Source organism: Colossoma macropomum, unplaced genomic scaffold, assembly GCF_904425465.1.
Source record: "Colossoma macropomum unplaced genomic scaffold, Colossoma_macropomum, whole genome shotgun sequence".
NCBI classification, from domain to species: domain Eukaryota; kingdom Metazoa; phylum Chordata; class Actinopteri; order Characiformes; family Serrasalmidae; genus Colossoma; species Colossoma macropomum.
The window spans coordinates 10,201,093-10,218,447 of record NW_023494807.1 but is presented as its reverse complement, the minus strand read 5'-3'; the positions used below and the strand labels follow the sequence as shown (position 1 = coordinate 10,218,447).

General features: G+C 40.2%; 1 protein-coding gene across 1 annotated transcript in view; it reads left to right on the top strand.

Moving 5' to 3' along the window:
• The first annotated feature begins 315 nt into the window (after positions 1-315).
• porb (P450 (cytochrome) oxidoreductase b) overlaps positions 316-17,355 on the top strand; it is a 39,707-nt gene continuing 22,667 nt past the window's right edge. Inside the window, exons 1-2 of the mRNA XM_036556394.1 lie at positions 316-457; positions 8,713-8,902. Of these exons, the coding sequence (XP_036412287.1) occupies positions 8,727-8,902 (176 nt within the window). The 5' untranslated portion in view covers positions 316-457; positions 8,713-8,726. The remainder of the gene's footprint in view (positions 458-8,712; positions 8,903-17,355) is intronic.

Below are 17,355 nucleotides of genomic sequence, written 5' to 3'. Positions count from 1 at the left end.
TCACTTCTTGTCAGATCACCCTGCTCAGCCCTGATGAAGACAGCCTGTCCTGTGGGAGGGATTGCATAACCCTGACCTCTCACCGGCTGCACTTTGAGTTCTGTTTCACGTGCTCGCACAGCCGAAACCAATCCGGAGAAGCCTTGGGACGTTACAAAACGGTGGATCCGTCCACAGTAGGGGAAAGGCGAGAGCCTACGTTATAAAATACTGCTTATAAACCAAGAAAAACGACATAGCCGGCCAATATTCGTATATTTACAACGTGTTTACATATATTTCTTCCATTCCGTGTACTGTATATGCGATCCACGGTGCTGTGATGGCGAAAATAGTCGCCCCCCACCTTTTCCAGCAGAATGGACTCGGCCCGTGTTGTATGTGCAGGTCGTGACGTCAGCAGACTTCCACACCGTCTAACAGCACGTTCACTTGTCAGAGCGAGAGAAGTGAGAAGGTGAGTTGTTTCAGATTTTAGAGGTATTTTAACGTGTTTTTTGAATGCGAACGATATATTTCACCCCATCCTGGCTCGGGATAGACTGTATTTATTTGTGTGCTGTGCTGCTTGTTGTCGTTTCTCACTGAAATCCTCGCTTAAACAGGTGTTTATTCCGGCCCTCCGAGTGCCGAGCTGAGCTGGCGAGGAAGCAGCATTAGTTAACGCGAGCTAACGCTAACGTTAGCTAGATTAATTTGGTTTTATTTTGTTTTAAATGGGTTTAAAGTAGTAAAACTGCTGACTTAAAGTCAGAAAATGTTTCGCAGTGTCTGAGTCGCGCTCCCCGATTAGCTATCCTAGCTTGCTAACGCTAGCTCACTCATTGGCGTCAATCTTCTCGCTAAAACGTTCTCTATTAAAAGGAGACTTTCCCCATTTTTTCAAAATTTCCACACAATTCAGTGTTTGAGATGTAAACAGAGTGATTCGGAGTGGTTTGGTGTGAAATGATTGATTGTAGAGACTTCTTTACAGTGGTGGCGATAGGATCCAGGGGTCACTAAGACTACAACACAAATATAGACATTTTATTTTCTATTTAAAACCACCAGTGAATCTACACGTGTCTTCTGGAGTCTTTTTTATGGAATATGGATGACGGCAAAACAGTGTAAAATCTGAAATAATACATTTTCTATTGGCACTATATTGCATTTCACACCAAACCACTCTGAATGACTTTGTTTACATCTTAACCGTTCAATTGTGTAGAATTTTTAAAACATCGGTGGAGTTCCCCTTTAACTTTGTTCGACAGTCAGTCTTATCTAACTGTAAATGGACTGTAAATAATTTAACGAAGGTGTTTATTCCAGCTGTGGTCGCTTGCGCATGCTTTCTGATCTAAAAAAAATATGGTTCTTCAAGGGTTCTTTAGTAAAGGGAATGGTCCTATTTATAGCTATGAGTTCTGTATAGAACCATTTCATGCTTAAATGCTTCTTCAGATTGATGGAGAATGTGTTGCATATGGTTCTATTGTGAAAATGGTTTTATATATCCCTAAAAAGGGGTTCTGCTGTTACAAGCTTGACATCTTAACAATAGCAGAACCCTGTTTGGTGCCGTATAGAACCAAATACAACACGTTCTCCATCAATCCGAGGAAACATTTCACCGTCCAGAGAACAATTTAGGCAAGAAATAAGTCTGTATAAAACTCATTGATCTAAATAGACTAAAGAACCCTCGAAGAACCATCTTTTTTGAGTGTGGAAGAACAAAACAGTGCTTTTTAAAACATTTTCCAAGTAACTTAGCCATGTTCCTAATGATGTGTTCTACAGTGTTGAGCAATAATGTACTCAGTAGATAGACAGAGACCTTTTCACATTTTTATGGCGTTCAGTGGGAGGTACCTTGGGTAACCTATGACCCATTATCTTTAAGAATATGTTGATAGTAATTATGTCTAGGTAATAAGGCTTTCTGGCTGCTACAGATCTACAGATCATGTGGCAACAACTAAAGTTAACTGTTATACACAAAATGATTCTCAAGTCGTTTTGTAGGTATTTATATCTTTCATTAATCCCAGTGTGTTGTCAATGGGACTGTCTGCCTATCTGTGCTGTGTTTAGGATAAGAAATACTATATAGCCAGAGCAGTTTTCACATAACATATAGTGACTGTTGTCTTATCTGAACACTAATAGCTCTCAGACTAAGTGCCAATGTTGGATAGGCACATTCCTCAGACACTTGTTGAGCTGGACCAGTTATTTGTTGGCTCTGTTTCATTGTTCCTGCTCTGCTAGAACAGTTTAGGTTAGTCTTATGCATTGTGTGGTTTCAGATTGCAGAGTGCGGCTCTGAGCGTCCTCAGTTACACTGCATGTCCGTTTTGATAGGCAGTAACAGCCTCTACTCTTCTGGGAAGCCTTTACACTAGATGTTAGAACATTTCTGTGAGGATTTGATTGAGCATTAGTGAGGTCAGGTACTGATGTTGGGTGGTCAGTTCTGGATCACTCTGGTTCTGCTGCTCTAGAGTGTCCCATTCTATTGGTCAGTGCTTTTCTATAGAGATACAAGCCGTATGCGCACAGTTGAGCACAGCGCTTGTGCCTAAAGTGAACAGTCTGATGTAGGGCAGTTTAGCTCTGCTCATTTACATTGAAGGACAGCAGTTATCAGCCCAGACTGCTTTTGAGTGAGGGCAGCTAGGCAGAAGTTAATTGTATAGTCATAAACGCAACCATTTTTAATTCTAAAGCATTAAAAAGTTGAAAAATGTTCATGTAAAAATGTTTTTTGGACATAAAGTGTATACAAAGTATACAACAGAATTGTAGGATATGGGCCCTCAGTTTACTCAGTAGAAGGGCTGTCTGGGTATGTTTCAACGTGCTACCCTTTCCCAGCCAAAGAAAACGTTCCATTTTGACGCTAGGGAGCAGCACAGGGTATCCCACGGGATAATGACTCTATAGGATAGTCGTCAAGGTGATCAGTAATAATGCACCACAGAGCTGTTTTGTCGGCTGAGGTGTTTTATAGCTGAGACTGTGAGGAAACAAAGAACTTGCCTGGATTACATGAAAATGGTGACACAAGTTAATGAGCTCACTATGTGCTGATATGTCATGGTTGTAATTCATATGTTGTTTTTTTTCCTATTTTCTTAAAATTACACCAAGAGGAATGTTAGAGTTGGGCAAGATGATATTTATCGTCATTGAGAAAAATGACGTGTGTTTTTCTAAGTATATTGTGGATAGTGTCAGTACTTTACTCACCGACTGCCTGTTTTATTACCATGAGAGCATAATTAGTCCAGTTTAGCTGGATTGAGTGACATAAAAAGAGTTTGTTCCAACTTTTTAGACTTCAGAAAAACTAAACACACCAGATAGAATGCACACCTATTGAAAGGAAACATGCTATTTATTTATAGGGGTTTTAAACTGTTATTTCAAAGCAGAATGAAAGTAAATGACACGCTGCAGTAGGGCTGGGCAGTTAATTGAGAAGTAATCAAAACCAACATTCAGAAAGTCTAACCGACGTAATCTTGCCCATTTTGGTTATTTTGATTTTTCTTTCCCCACTCTGTGTGTTCATGTACTGTCCCCTTCAAAACTTATTACCGTGTGTGTCGTCATGTGACTCCACCTCATCCACTCTGCAACATGGAAGCAGAGGCTACATTCACACAGCAGGTAAAAGTGGCCCAAATCTGATTATCTCACCAAATCAGATTTTTTTTGTTTGGCTGTTCACATTATCTTTTAAATGTGATCTGTATGCGACATCAGTCTGAACAAATCAGCTCCTAAACTGACCCGCATGGGCAAAAGAACAGAGCGTCACGTTGCTTCACGCGGCTCATCCAGAGGTAAACAATCACGACCGCCAACGAACGCCAGTCGCTCCCAGAGGATCAGCTTCATCTTCACCAGCATCACAGGAGCCATCATGAAGCTTCACTGAGTGACAGCTGGGCTCATCACCCAGAATGTGTTAGAGTTCGCTGTAAAAAGGGGGTGGTCACTTCTTTTGTTCACATACTTGGATTCTTTAAACTTTGCTTTCAGACTTTAATTGTTCTTTGACCTGCAGCCTCGTTCTCCTACGGCCACGTTCAGCTATTTCTTTCGAAACCTCTTCAAACACGGAGGGTTTTGGATGAGTCTCTTCTAATTTTTGTACAGAAGTATCAGCCCAAATGTTTGAGGTCTCAGCAGCGTGAAATTATGACGAATGTCGAGTTGGATTGACGTAAAAGTCACATTGATTCCGATCTGGCTATTAAGATGATTTACATTAAGATGTGCCGAGCATATTTACAAACCTTGTCAGTGAACTGTGAGGGCAAAAAAACAAACAAGACCAAAAAATCAATCAAAATAATTGTTCATTTATCGTAATCGAGGTAAAACATTCAGTTAATCGTGATATTGATTTGAGGTCATATCACCCAGCACTACGCTGCAGTTAAGTGTCAGGTCCTGAAGCACAGCTACTTTATTTCATTGTTGTCTTGGATGTAAATGCATATTGTGAAATATAGCCCTGTGCAAAAGTCGTAGGCACCTAAGCACTTTTTTAAAAGCCATTTATCTTGTTTATAAGTGTGTTTGCTTGGGAAAAAAAAACATATCATTGGAATAAATGCAAATAAACAAATAGTGTAAAAATAACAACAAGAAAATAAAACACTAGTTGATTTGTTGTGCACTGGTTAGAAAAAGAATGAATCCAGCTGTCTCATAGATTTGGTAAATCCCGTCAGCAGTAGGGTGGGCGATATGACAAAAAAAATTATATCACGATACTATGATACACAATGTGCATCACTATTTATTTTTTCTGAGCTTTAATAAGTTGGAACAGGCAAAATGGATCCTGTACATATAAAGAAACACTATAATAATCAAATTATTATTACATTGATATTTATTCAGTATTTTACAGATTGTGCTGAGAGAAATCCAGTTAAACAGGCCTGATTATGGTCACTTTATAATAGGACATTTAGTTAGTTAGTTTTATTAAAGTACTAAGTAGTAGACAATATTCACAGGATGCACAGCATGCTTAGAAAAGCATATTGTGATAAATTATATCACCATAATGATAAAATATCATCATATTATCCACCCCGACTAGCAGTACCTGATTTACCATAAACCCAAGTCGAAGTGTTGGATGGTAACTACAAATATTACTGGGCTTCCTCTAGGAGTGATTTGGAAATGGCTAACTGAAGATATTGACGTTCATAAAAGAAATACTTATTGTGTAAAGTGTTAATATGTATTCCAATGTTTGATTTTTCTGCCCACATTAGTAGCTTTTTGGATTATAATCTTCTCAGGTGCCTAAAACCTTTGCACTGTACTTGAGATCACAAAAAATGTTGGTAAAACTGAAAAGCCTGTGAGAAACTGAAATCACCCAGCACTACCAAAGACAGTTTTGAGAACATGACTAAGCTGAATCAAATGACTCGAAACCAGACTTGAGCATCTTGCGTAATATTTCTCTAGCATCTGTATGCTGACGTTTCAGCGCGGGGGGGAAAAAGGAAATAGATTTTTTTCAGTGGTCAGAAATTCCTGTTAGAGCTCAGTGATCACACTGTACAGTGAAAGCACATTTACACATCACCAGATGAGCCCATAATCACCCCGATTTGTGTGCTTTGTTTGTCAGTTTCGCTGATGTCTTCTGGTCTGTTTTCTAATTCTGGTTTAAAGCCCTCACATAACATGTCATTGACGACAGCAACGGTTTGAATATTACGTTCTCACATTAGTGCCAGTAATAGCTTAGTGGAGAAAGGCCTCCAGGCTACGTGTTCAGTTCGTGGTGTCTTCTGGAGAAGTGGCCCGGCTTGTCACGAGCAGAAAAGGGAAATGAATTGAACAATTTATCCCAACCGTTTACCGCTTATTATAAAATGGATAGTTTGCTTTAACCTCTTCAACTCCTTCAGACCACCGGTGGTTCCAAAACGCACTTCGTCATATCTTCATAACTTCCATATTTCATAAGCTACATTCAAAAGTTGGGTGTCATATGAGAGCTGTAACTGTCTTCTTTCCAGTCAGATAGATGGGTGATGTAGTTTTAAAACTTTATAGTAAAAGACAGAAAGTCACAAATTTTTTTTTCTACTGAAAAAAAATTAATTTACATTTCATGCAGTTACTGAATAATTTGCCTTACGATTTGGTCATGTTAATTCAGATGGACAAACCAAAATATACCCTGGAGAATAAGCATCTGTGTTTTAGTCAGAAGTTGTTTATCGAGTGTGGATGTTTCTGAGTGCCAATTGACTGTTTCTTAGCTGTTGCTCTGTTGTGCTGCAGGATTCCTATGTAGTGCACTATGTAGGGAGCAGGGAGCCATTTGCGATTCAGCCCTAGTGTGAGAAGAGAGGTGCCGCTGGATTGGTGCTAAATAAGACTCGTGGTGGTAATTTGGTGAATAAAAGTAGTTATAAAGCACAAGTTTTTGCATTAAACAGTGCTGTGTTATCATATGTTCACTGTTATATGACAAAGTTTGAAAAACATGAAATCGCCACCGTATACGGCGATGGGCGACCAAACGTTCTCCTCATTCAGCGGTCTGTGGTTGCTTGGCAATGATACCGTAATCTAAAGGAACTACATTTTTGTAGGAATACTTGTTTAGGTTGATTATTATTAACAATAACTTACACAATTTTTCAGAAAATAATTCATTTTGTCATATTTCATGTTATCACAGAAAATTCCCTGAAAATTCCCTTCCTGTGATAAAACCGCAGTAACACACAGCCTCTCGTGGCTTAAATGTTCATTACAAAGAATTTTCTTGTAAGACGGTGATTTTTAAATGTGTTAACCAACATGAATGATTTAGGCTCTGCTGGTATAAGAAATATAAGAACTAAATAGGTCAGCAACACCAGAATGAACCTAATTTAACTTTTGGGAAAATAACATTTGGTCTTCACTCTGCTTCTGTTTGGCATGCCCAGCAGGGCTGCATGGTGAATCTCATTTTTATCTTTAATGTGAGTTTCCCTGATAAACATAACATTAAGAGTTGACCTCATACACCTGGCACAAGCCATTAGAAGCTTAATGAGTGTTTCCCTGTGCTGGGATTGAACTCTGTTCACCCAGGTGGAGGAAAAGTAACTTAACCATTAGGCTATACAGCTAGTTACAAAGTGCAGAGCTAAAAAACTCCTTCCATCCTAAACTACACACCTGTAAAAACGCATCAAACATTGTGATGGTTCTTACATGCAGTATTGTGTTTTAACTATGCAAGGCAGTAAAGGCTACTGTCATAACAAACATATTAAATAACTAAACAAATTGATATCATATTCATTTGTTAGTGTCTGTATGAAAAATAAGTATATATTTATTCATTTTTGTAGCCTTTAGAAAAGGCTGACTGTGTCTCAGCCTTTCAGTGCACACAAATGCTCTTGCGGTTCTGATGTAAGCAGCTGATTTATTTATTTTCATTTTGCACAATAGTAAATTGTGCTTTGTATTTTGTTATTTACTTAAAGGAGAGGTTAGACACATCCAAAAAAGTGTCTGAACCTGTCAGATCCAGTCCACACTGTTTTAATAATAATTTATAGCTTCTTATTGAACATTGTGTTTTATGTACATATTTTACAGCCCTAATGTCCAGTGATTATTCCAGATGGCCGTTACAGGGATTCAATAGCCTGTTTTTTTGTGAATTACAAAGAACGCAAAGCTTCAGGGTCAAATAACCCAATTACTCTGTACACATTGTGCTCTCTTAGTTGTTTCCTCTTTATTTTCTTCTGTCAGTTTGTTTCAATTCAGTTGCATTCAACAAATGTTGCTCAGCAGTTTCAGCCTGTCAGGCTTTTGGTCCAAGCAGGCATGTTAGTGGTGCTCTGTTCTGAATCCATCATTAGAGGTTTTGGCAGAATAGCTGATCTGTAAACAGGGGCATTATTTGCTGTTGGTTTGTTAGATACATTTAGTTATTCATTCATAGTCACAAGAATCTTGTCAGGAACAGAATGTCCTCTCAGCACAGCGAAGGCCTGTGAGGTTGTGAGAAGAATGCAGTTGTCAAGTTTTTTTTTGATTGAAAAGATTGTCTCAAATTGTAGAATAGAGTTGTACACTTTAATGTTAGCCTTTGGCTGGGTAGTGTGGTGATTACAGCCTGACGTAGATGAAAAGTCTGCTTTTTTTAGATTAAAGTCTAAAATCATTATTGGTCTTTACCATAAAATCGTTACCTGTTGCCCTTTTTTTAGTATGTTAATTTCATATGTGTGTGTATGTGTGTGTATATATATATATATCTCAGAACAGAGCACCACTAACACGCCTGCTGAGCAACATTTGTTGAATGCGTGAATTGCCACACTGACCCAAATATTTGAGGTCTCAGCAGTGTGAAATTCTGACAAATGTTGAGTTGAATTGACGTAAAAGTCACATTGTCGCAAAAGTTGCATTACCGCATATCAGATATGTATCAGATTGGATCGAATTTGGGTCTTTTTTCCCCTCGAGCCAACAGTTGGCATTGAGCATGGTGACCTTAGGCTTAGTGCGGTTACTCCAGTGTCGCATTCTGTTAGTCAGTATTTTTCTATGTAGCTGCATGAGTACATTTGATCACCTGTATCAGCGGTGGGTGGCCGAATTTACTCATTACAAGGACTGTCTGTTAACAACAACAAAACTCTTTTCGTTTTTTAGAGCTCCTCACAGACATGGCAGACCCGCAGATGGAGGCCTCAGCAGGGGCTGAGCTAATGGAAGAAGGAGAGCCTTTCCTCAGCAACCTGGACATCTTCCTCTTCTCCCTCATTGTGGGTCTAATCATATACTGGTTCATGTTCCGCAAGAAGACTGAGGCCATCCCTGAATTTAAGAAGCTTGAATCTCCGTAAGTGCAGATTGTTTGTTAGATCTTGGACCTAAATAACATCTGAGAAAAGGGCTGCGGAGTCTTTTGTAGGGCTGTAGGTTCTTTACTGAAAACTTTAATACTGTAAAACCGTTCTGAGTCTTTGTGTTTGTCCCCTTTGATTCAAATCTGAGTAGTTGGTGAGCATGCGTGTCCGCATTAGGTCAGTAAAATGGATCAGTATGAGGAATCTGAGCTTTCTGTGAGCCACTGTGTTTCCTATCACTGTATAAAAGAGGCTCCATGCTGCCTTTATTGTTGGATGCCCTGCGATGATTTCTGAGCGGCGCACGCCTTTATATCACTATGCAACCCTCATTAGTGATCTGTTTCATCAGAGGAACAGTAAAAAAGCAGCTGATATGTAAAATACAAAGTGATTCAAAAAGATTCATCTGATTTTAAAATTATTTGTTTCACTTGTAAATCATTACAGAACAATGCAGTAACTGTAAATGGTTTAAGTGAGCATAAAGTTTATGTAATTGTACAAGTGCTCAATATGAACCTCCTCCAGCTGTATGGACAACATACATATATATGAACAACTCCATAGTCAAATTCATCCCATACTCGATTGAGCATGTCGGGTGTCACTGCACTCATGGCTCTTTCAGTGTGATTTCGGAGATCATCCAGTGTTGTGGAACCAACGCCAAACGCTCTGAGCTGTTGGAGGTTCACTGATGACCAAAATCATGCTGCACAGTTCTGACTGATTCATTCTGATTGAAGTGGTTTCCGCTCAGGGGTCTTATCTCCTCTCAGACTGAAGGGAGCCATCTTCCACTGACAGTCAGAAACTCTATGACCCCCTCTTTCAATTGGATTGTGATTGGTTCCTAGACGCCTCACGGTTGTGAAAATATGGCACTTTGAAATCAGATGAATCTTTTTGAATCGCCCTGTATTTTTGTTTTCTTGTGTTTGCTTCATGTACACGTTTACAGATTTTCTAGATTTACTAATCAAATTAATGCAACAACTGATATTTAACATCCTGTTATTAACAGAGGAGCCATGTGAATTTAACACCCTTCGATGAATTGTTTAAGCTTTTTTGGGAGGCAGCTATAACTTAAATTTTTATATATATAGTATATTACAGAGGTGTCAGATTAATAACGTGCAACAGTACAATGCAGAAACAGTTTCAGCTTTGTTCTGAAAGGTCAAACTGCATCACCTGAGTGTCTCTGAAAGTTTCTTTACTCTTATAAGCTGCTCTTAAAGTGGGGCTAATGCTAGTCAAAATTTTTTATTTATTTATTTATTCCTAAAGGCCGTATGAATTCTAGTAGTTGTGATTTTTGGAATTTAATTTGTTAGAGGGCAGCACAAGAGACATTGAAAAATAATTTGAGAGCTTCTGTTTATCGCTGCAGTCGGAAGAAAACCTTTTTGTATTTTTGTCATTTTTCAGTTTTTGACACAATTTAAAAATACCCGTTGTCCTTTACATTGTGTGTAAATTTCATGATGAAAGGACCAACAACACGGTTATTCTATTTATGTGCTATATAGAGTTAAATTATCTTAGGGAACCATTATGAAGGGGTGTACTCTGAACGTGATTTGGTTCATAACCTTCAAAGTGCACTGAAGTTCGTTGAGAAATAGTTTCTAGTAGGCAGATGTCAGAATGTTTCTGACTAGACTATTGATTTGTCCTCCCTTAACACCGAAGGTCAGTATCACTGAGTTATTGCTGTACCACGTTTAGTGCACTGACCACTCTTAATGCAGCTCACCTTTGCACAAACACCGGTGTTACATCTTCTGCCTCGTTTACCTTCCTTTCACTGATTACAGTCCTCCACACCCACTGAGAGGTGGTGAAAAGTTCAGCATTTAGCTCCCAGGGAAATAGCCAACATTCCACTTGCTTTTAGGTAATTTCATGCTTGTAACAAAACCTTTCTTTAGCAACCCTATACAGCCTGTTTCCAAGGGCTTTTCTCCTTAAAGGGACCTCAACTGCTGTTGAGGACATATCTGATTACAAAAGAGATTATGTCACATTTCCCCTTGCAGTCTGGCTGTGTGAAATGATGGAACTGAAATCAGTTGTTGTACAATCTTTTGTTAATAATAATTTCTGGGCTCACAGCTCAACATTTATCCTTTTAGCTGTGTGCTAGTAAGGATGTCCAGGTCCAGCTTATCTTTTTCGGTGTTGGCATGAGTAATATTGCTTTCTATTTTAGTAAATAAAACAGCCACACAGTCCACTTTGCACAGACACCGATCCGACATATCATGACCACCTCCTTGTTTCTATGCTCCTTGTCCATTTAATCAGCTCCACTTACTATATAGGTGCACTTTGTAGTTCTACAATTACAGACTGTAGTACTATTTGGGTGGTGAATCATTCTCAGCAGTGCAGTAACACTGACATGGTGGTGGTGTGTTAGTGTGTGTTGTGCTGGTCTGAGTGGATCAGACACAGCAGTGCTGCTGGAGTTTTTAAACACTGTCCACTCACTATCCACTCTATTAGACGCACCTGCATTGTCAGTCCACCTTGTAGATGTAAAGTCAGAGATGATGGCTTATCTGCTGCTGCAGTGACACTGAGGTGTTTAAAAACTCCAGCAGCACTGCTGTGTCTGATCCACTCGTACCAGCACAACACACACTAACACACCACCACCACGTCAGTGTTACTGCACTGCTGAGAATGAACCACACCCAAATAGTACCTGCTCTGTGGTGGTCCTGACCACTGAAGAACAGGGTAAAAGGGGGCTAACAAAGTATGCAGAGAAACAGATGGACTACAGTCTGTAATTGTAGAACTACAAAGTGCACGTATATAGTAAGTGGAGCTGATAAAATGGACAATGAGCGTAAAAATTAGAAGGTGGTCATAATGTTATGCCTGATCGGTGTATCTTTCCATGTTTTGTGGTTCTAGCTAACACCAGCTTGACTGGATAGCCAGTTACAGCTGCGCTTTCTCTGCCTTCATGTCCTTAACAGCGCTTCTTTGGCAACACGTTGCTTACTTTAAAGCAACACTATGTAGGATTTGGGGATTTGGAGACCTCTCTGGTGGAAATGTGCAATTGCGCGCAACATGCGTATGAGCGTTTTGTTGATTGTGCTTCACACTGGATTTTGCAAAAGTGTTGAAAGAGAATTAGAAGAGAAATCGGTCTAAACCTGGTGAAGGACGTGTCTTCCGAGGGTGTAAGTGAATTGCCTACTGTTCTCATCACATCTTCATCAGTGTAATGTTGATTTTGAGATCATTTGAGACCTAAACATTGAGCCTGACCTTATTTTGAGTTTTGTCATGTGACGTTAAAACGTAAAGACGTGTGATGTGGTGTGAAAAACTCTCACCAAATCCGCCCCGGTTTTTTTAAATGCATATCTTCTTTCTAATTTGTTATTTCAGTTTTTTAATGCTGCCACCTTGACTGGTTAACTGAGCACCCATGCAGAGTACTGATGATGCTGCAAGTTCACATTAAGCACAATCTGTTCATCTTGTCCTGTCTTTGCAGATGGCTGACAGATTGTTGTTCTCTGGTTTTGTTCTTTGGGTTTTTCTGATTATATCAGTGCAATGTTTGCCTGTTGCTGTGCAGCAGGGCTGCAAGATATGAATAAAATGCCATTTTGCAATTATATTGCTAGATATTGTGGTTGCAGTGTATCTCGCAAGACGTTTAAAGTTTATTTTCATGCTTTGAGATAACAGTAAATGTAGTGTTCCGCATTATTTTAACCAACATTGGTTGCATGTGTTGGATGAGCTCAACTGAATTAAACAGGCTGTTACTGTGTCTGCAGGACTGGTACATGTACTTATGCAAAAAGAAGTATGGGCTAACACTGCTTATAACTTCAGTCTGAACGGGCAGAGCTAGACTGCTGTAGGCTGTGTGGGTGGATGTGTATCGCTGTTATCGGAACAAAACCTTGTATCTCCAAAATGGTGACTTTACAGGAGAAGGAAAAAACCTACTTTACTTTCAATGTAAGTCAGTGGAACCAGACTTTTTTCCAAGTCGTTTTGGGTCGTTTCTTTTGGTCCATTTATCATGAAATTTACACACAATGTAAAGGACAACAGGCATTTTCAAATTATGTCAAACTGACAGCGATATGCAAATGTGCTGTTTTTTTTTTTTTGCGACGTCACAAACAGTGAATTCAAAATGAGCTGCTTTTGCCGCATAGTCTATATGGAGTCCAGAGTGAATGTTTATATACTACATCAAACTTTATAGGCCCTTTAACAAAAGCTAATACCCAAGATTATTTTGTTAAAACAGCTTTTTGGTCGACGCTTTTAGTTTTCTGATACAAACACTTCATTTTAAATCATCTGAATGCACCACAAGGCCTAATGTGAATGGGACCCCTGTTTAAAGGCCAGTTCTTTTTCTCTCTCTCTCTGTCTCTCTCTCCCTCCCTCTCTCTCCCTCCCTCTCTCTCTCCCTCTCTCATGCTTAATGCGAGACCATTGAGCACATGTGAAAACGCACGCAGGCATGACTTGATCAACCCTAAGACGAGTCTTCTTTCTCCCCTCGTTCCCTCTCTTCCGTGGGGAGGATCTTTGTTAGACTGCAGCGAAGGCTGTGCAGGAAAGTAAAACCACATATTCTCTTGGGGTCTCAGAGGAATGGAGCGAGTGAAAACTCTGGTTCGTGCCTGGGTTCAGTCCCTGCCCCCATACTGTTTCCGTTCTTGTTCCTCGTGAAAGAGAGTGCATCTTGTACTGAGCCTCCACCTCCCCCCACCCCCCTTTAGTTTTTTTGTGTCCCAAAACCTTGTAACGTTCCCTGGAGAGCGTGAGAGTAAAAGGCCAGCCAGCGCTTTCTCTCGAGGTGGAAAGTTGAGCCGAGAGACAAGCCCCCCATTCTGTTTCCCTTTCTGTTTTTCCTCCCTGCTTCCTTTCTCCAGCCGAGACCATCTCTAATTTGCTTTCGCCACTTCCCTGAATGGCACAGGGCCTGGCTTGTCACCGGAGAGTCCTCTTATGACAGATGAGGTTGCCATGGCAGTCGGAGTCCCTCCGTCTCTCCGGTGATCCAATGGGCAGCCCGGGTTAATGCCGAGTGAGGGGCGGGCGTCCAAGCGCATAGGGGACATTCAGTCATTCTTCTCCTCACAAATGCAGCAACGTTGTCATTCTTATAACTGTTGCCAGGGTGACAGAACTGCAGACATTGTGCTTTTCTTTCTCTGCTTTTTTCCGTGCGGCTCAAACGCTGGAAAAAAGGGGGCAGGATCTGGTGAGGTCCCCTTTGGTTTTGATTTTGAGTCAGTATTTATTCGAATGCTGGTGTGCGCCAGCATGCTGGCTTTTATGGGACGTTTCATTAGGCGGTCTAGGTTTCTTTCCCACCATAACAGCCTTTGTGGTTGCCAGATGTTGCTGGCGCCTGTGGATGTAGAGTGAGAGAGCGAGTGAGGGAGTATAGAAAGCATGCAGCCCGCTCCTTTCGTCACAGTCGTGAGTGACGCAGGGCATGGTTTCTGAACAGTGTGCTCTGATGCTGCTCTCTCCTCAGTTTTAGCCAGTCATCTCCTCTGGATTTCACTGTTGACATTCTCTGTGTTTCTGGATTCTGGGATAAGACTTTGGCAAGCTTTCTTATCCTAGGGATTCCGAGCTCCTTTTATTTATTTATTTTTTTTGATCTATTCTACTGGATAAACCACGTCTGATCTCCGACTTGTCAAGTTCTCTTCGGATTCGGCCTCAACTGGTCCATCTTTATTTGGAAATTCTCCCTTTCTTTCTCAGCATGAGGAAGAAATTGTCGTACACATCATACAAATGACGTAGTGATGTGTGGCTGCCCTTCATTCCTCCTGTGGACCTGTGGTTGTTGGACTATTGTATCCTGTTGTGGTGGTTTTGCAGTCTTGCTGCTACACTGAGGCTATGGGTTGCGTGTTCTCTCTTCCAGAGGACCGACTGGCCGCTGCGGACAGGTGGGTAATTACCTTACCGCTTGCTTCCCGGTGGTCACCGTAGTAGTGTGTTCCTGTGTAGTCATGAATGGACGTTTCTCGGATCAAAACAGTTGGCTTTGTTAGTGATTTTGCATGTATATTTACATGCAGGGATGCAAGACTTGTGAAATGATGACACTTGCGTCCTCATGATAGACTTCTTTTAGATTTTATACATTGGAACAGGCAAAAAGAAAACACCAGAGTGGCACAAAATACATAATACTTTTTAAAAAACTACTAATACTGTACTGCACTAAAAATCCAATTAAACAGGACTAATTATGTTCTGAAATCAGGCAATAATATGAAACGCTGTTTAACTACTGATATCCGCAGTACGCTCATGATGGCGATATTACTCACCTTTTTAAATGGTTATAAATCTTGCAGTGCAAACATTACGCAGGCAGAACATGCGGTAATAAATATGTGGATTCTTTTAGCTTTTAAACGTCACCAATCGCCCAACTATACAAACCTCTTCACAGGCAAGTGTGGACATATTCCAAAGTTCATAGGAAACAAGAGCTGGGCTGGTATGCAAACTAATGACAGTTCCTCATCCTGAGCTGCTGTCAGTTAAGATAAACACGCAGAGCATGATGGATGGTCTGCAGAGCACTGCTTTGTTTCTTCAGGCGTCTTACTATCTGCCTAGAGTTGAATGATCAGCCAGGGATCCTCTAGTTTTGCACTACTTTCCCACCAGTCATGACAGAAAAGTGGTCAGGGTGGATGGATCCTGTTAATCATTTTAAATGTGCTTTTTTGTATGTAATGCACCGTTTAAAGGTCTTAAATATATGAGATGCATAGTACATGATAAGTGATTCTGCGTTCTCATCTGGGGCAGTTGTTTGCTGTTTCTCTTTTTTTAAAATCCATAGTCTCAAAATGATTGGTACAGTCCTTTAAAAGGCCCATATCATGGACAAACTAAATTTCCTTACTTTTTTGAAACGGAAGAATTTAAAGTAGTATTTAAACATTGTTAAAGTCTCAGAACGTCCCATTCTCTCCCAGGTCCATACACTCTTAGCAAAAACGGTATAAAACTGACACTGGGGCAGTCCCCCTCTTGTCACTTGGGTGGTTCCCTCAAGGGTACATCTCAGTACCGTTAGTCAGGGAACATAACTGTACCATAATCCACTAAAATGATATTTTCTAAGTTGTACTGACTCCACACACCCCGTCTCGTCCCCAGGCTTTTATTTTATTGTTCTGTTTTGAAACATTTGGTTATGAAAAGGTACAAATACAAAATTTTCACCTGGAAAAACTTATTTAAGGTTCACAGTTGGACCTTAAAACCACTGTTGTACCTTTTGAGGGAACATTTACATTGTTTGTACCTTAATAAACGAAAAATGTACCTGCACAGAACCTTTATTTCTAACAGTGTACGTGTGGAAGCTAAACTGCAGGACATTCCATTTTTGTAATGGCCAGCCAATCAGAACAGAGCTAATTTACATACATCCTAAAGGCACAGTAACAAAAACAGCCTGTCTATATCTGAGGCATAAAGGCTACGTTCACATTACCAGGCTGAAGTGGAACAAATCCGATTTTTTGCCCTAATGTGACTCAGATCTGATGTTTTCAGGGCTGTGTGGACACACAAATCTGATCTTTTCAAATCCGACCTGAGTCACTTTCATATGTGGTCCTAGATCGGATACATATCCGATTCGTGGCCATGCAACCTTAATGTGACGCTCAGATCGGAATTCATGTGCTTTTTTTCCACTGCGCTGCGCCATCATTCAGCATTACCATGGCAGCAGCGCCGAACAGAAGTTAAAGTCTGTAAATGGTGGAAAAGCAACTCATCTCACCTTTTTCTCCTTCATCTCACTCTAATAATGAATCTGAGAGCTGATCAGAGTTTATTATCTTCTCAGCGAAGCTCGTTCTGCTCGTTAGTTTGTTGCTGCTGATGCTCGTGATTAGGATGTGCTCATGCGGGTCATTTCAGGACGTTATTTGTTCACATTACTGACAAATTTGAATCACTTACCTAAACGAGTGTGAACCATCGTGTCAGAGAGATCGGATTTGAGCAGTGAGGCTTGTAATGTGAACGTAGCAAAAGAGAGGTTGGAAAAGGGTCATGGGAAAAATGAATTATGGCAGTTTTGGTAGATAAAACTGTGGATCGTAAAATGCAAGAAATGTAATGTCTTTAAAATATGGGCTTTAAATAGTCTTTAATTTAGTAAAACTACCACCATATCACAGTGTATACACTATGTATACATTCAGGTCTCAAAATAGGACTTTTTTTCCCATTATAGTTATTTAGATGTTGCCGCTTACTTCCAAAAAGCTTAACAGCAGTTTGAACATGCTGAATAACTTTTATTTAGGTTCTTTTGCAGCGGTTGGCTCCGTGCCTCGAGCTCCGTTCTCCTTTCTCAGGGCTTTTTGTTTCAAGCTGTGGG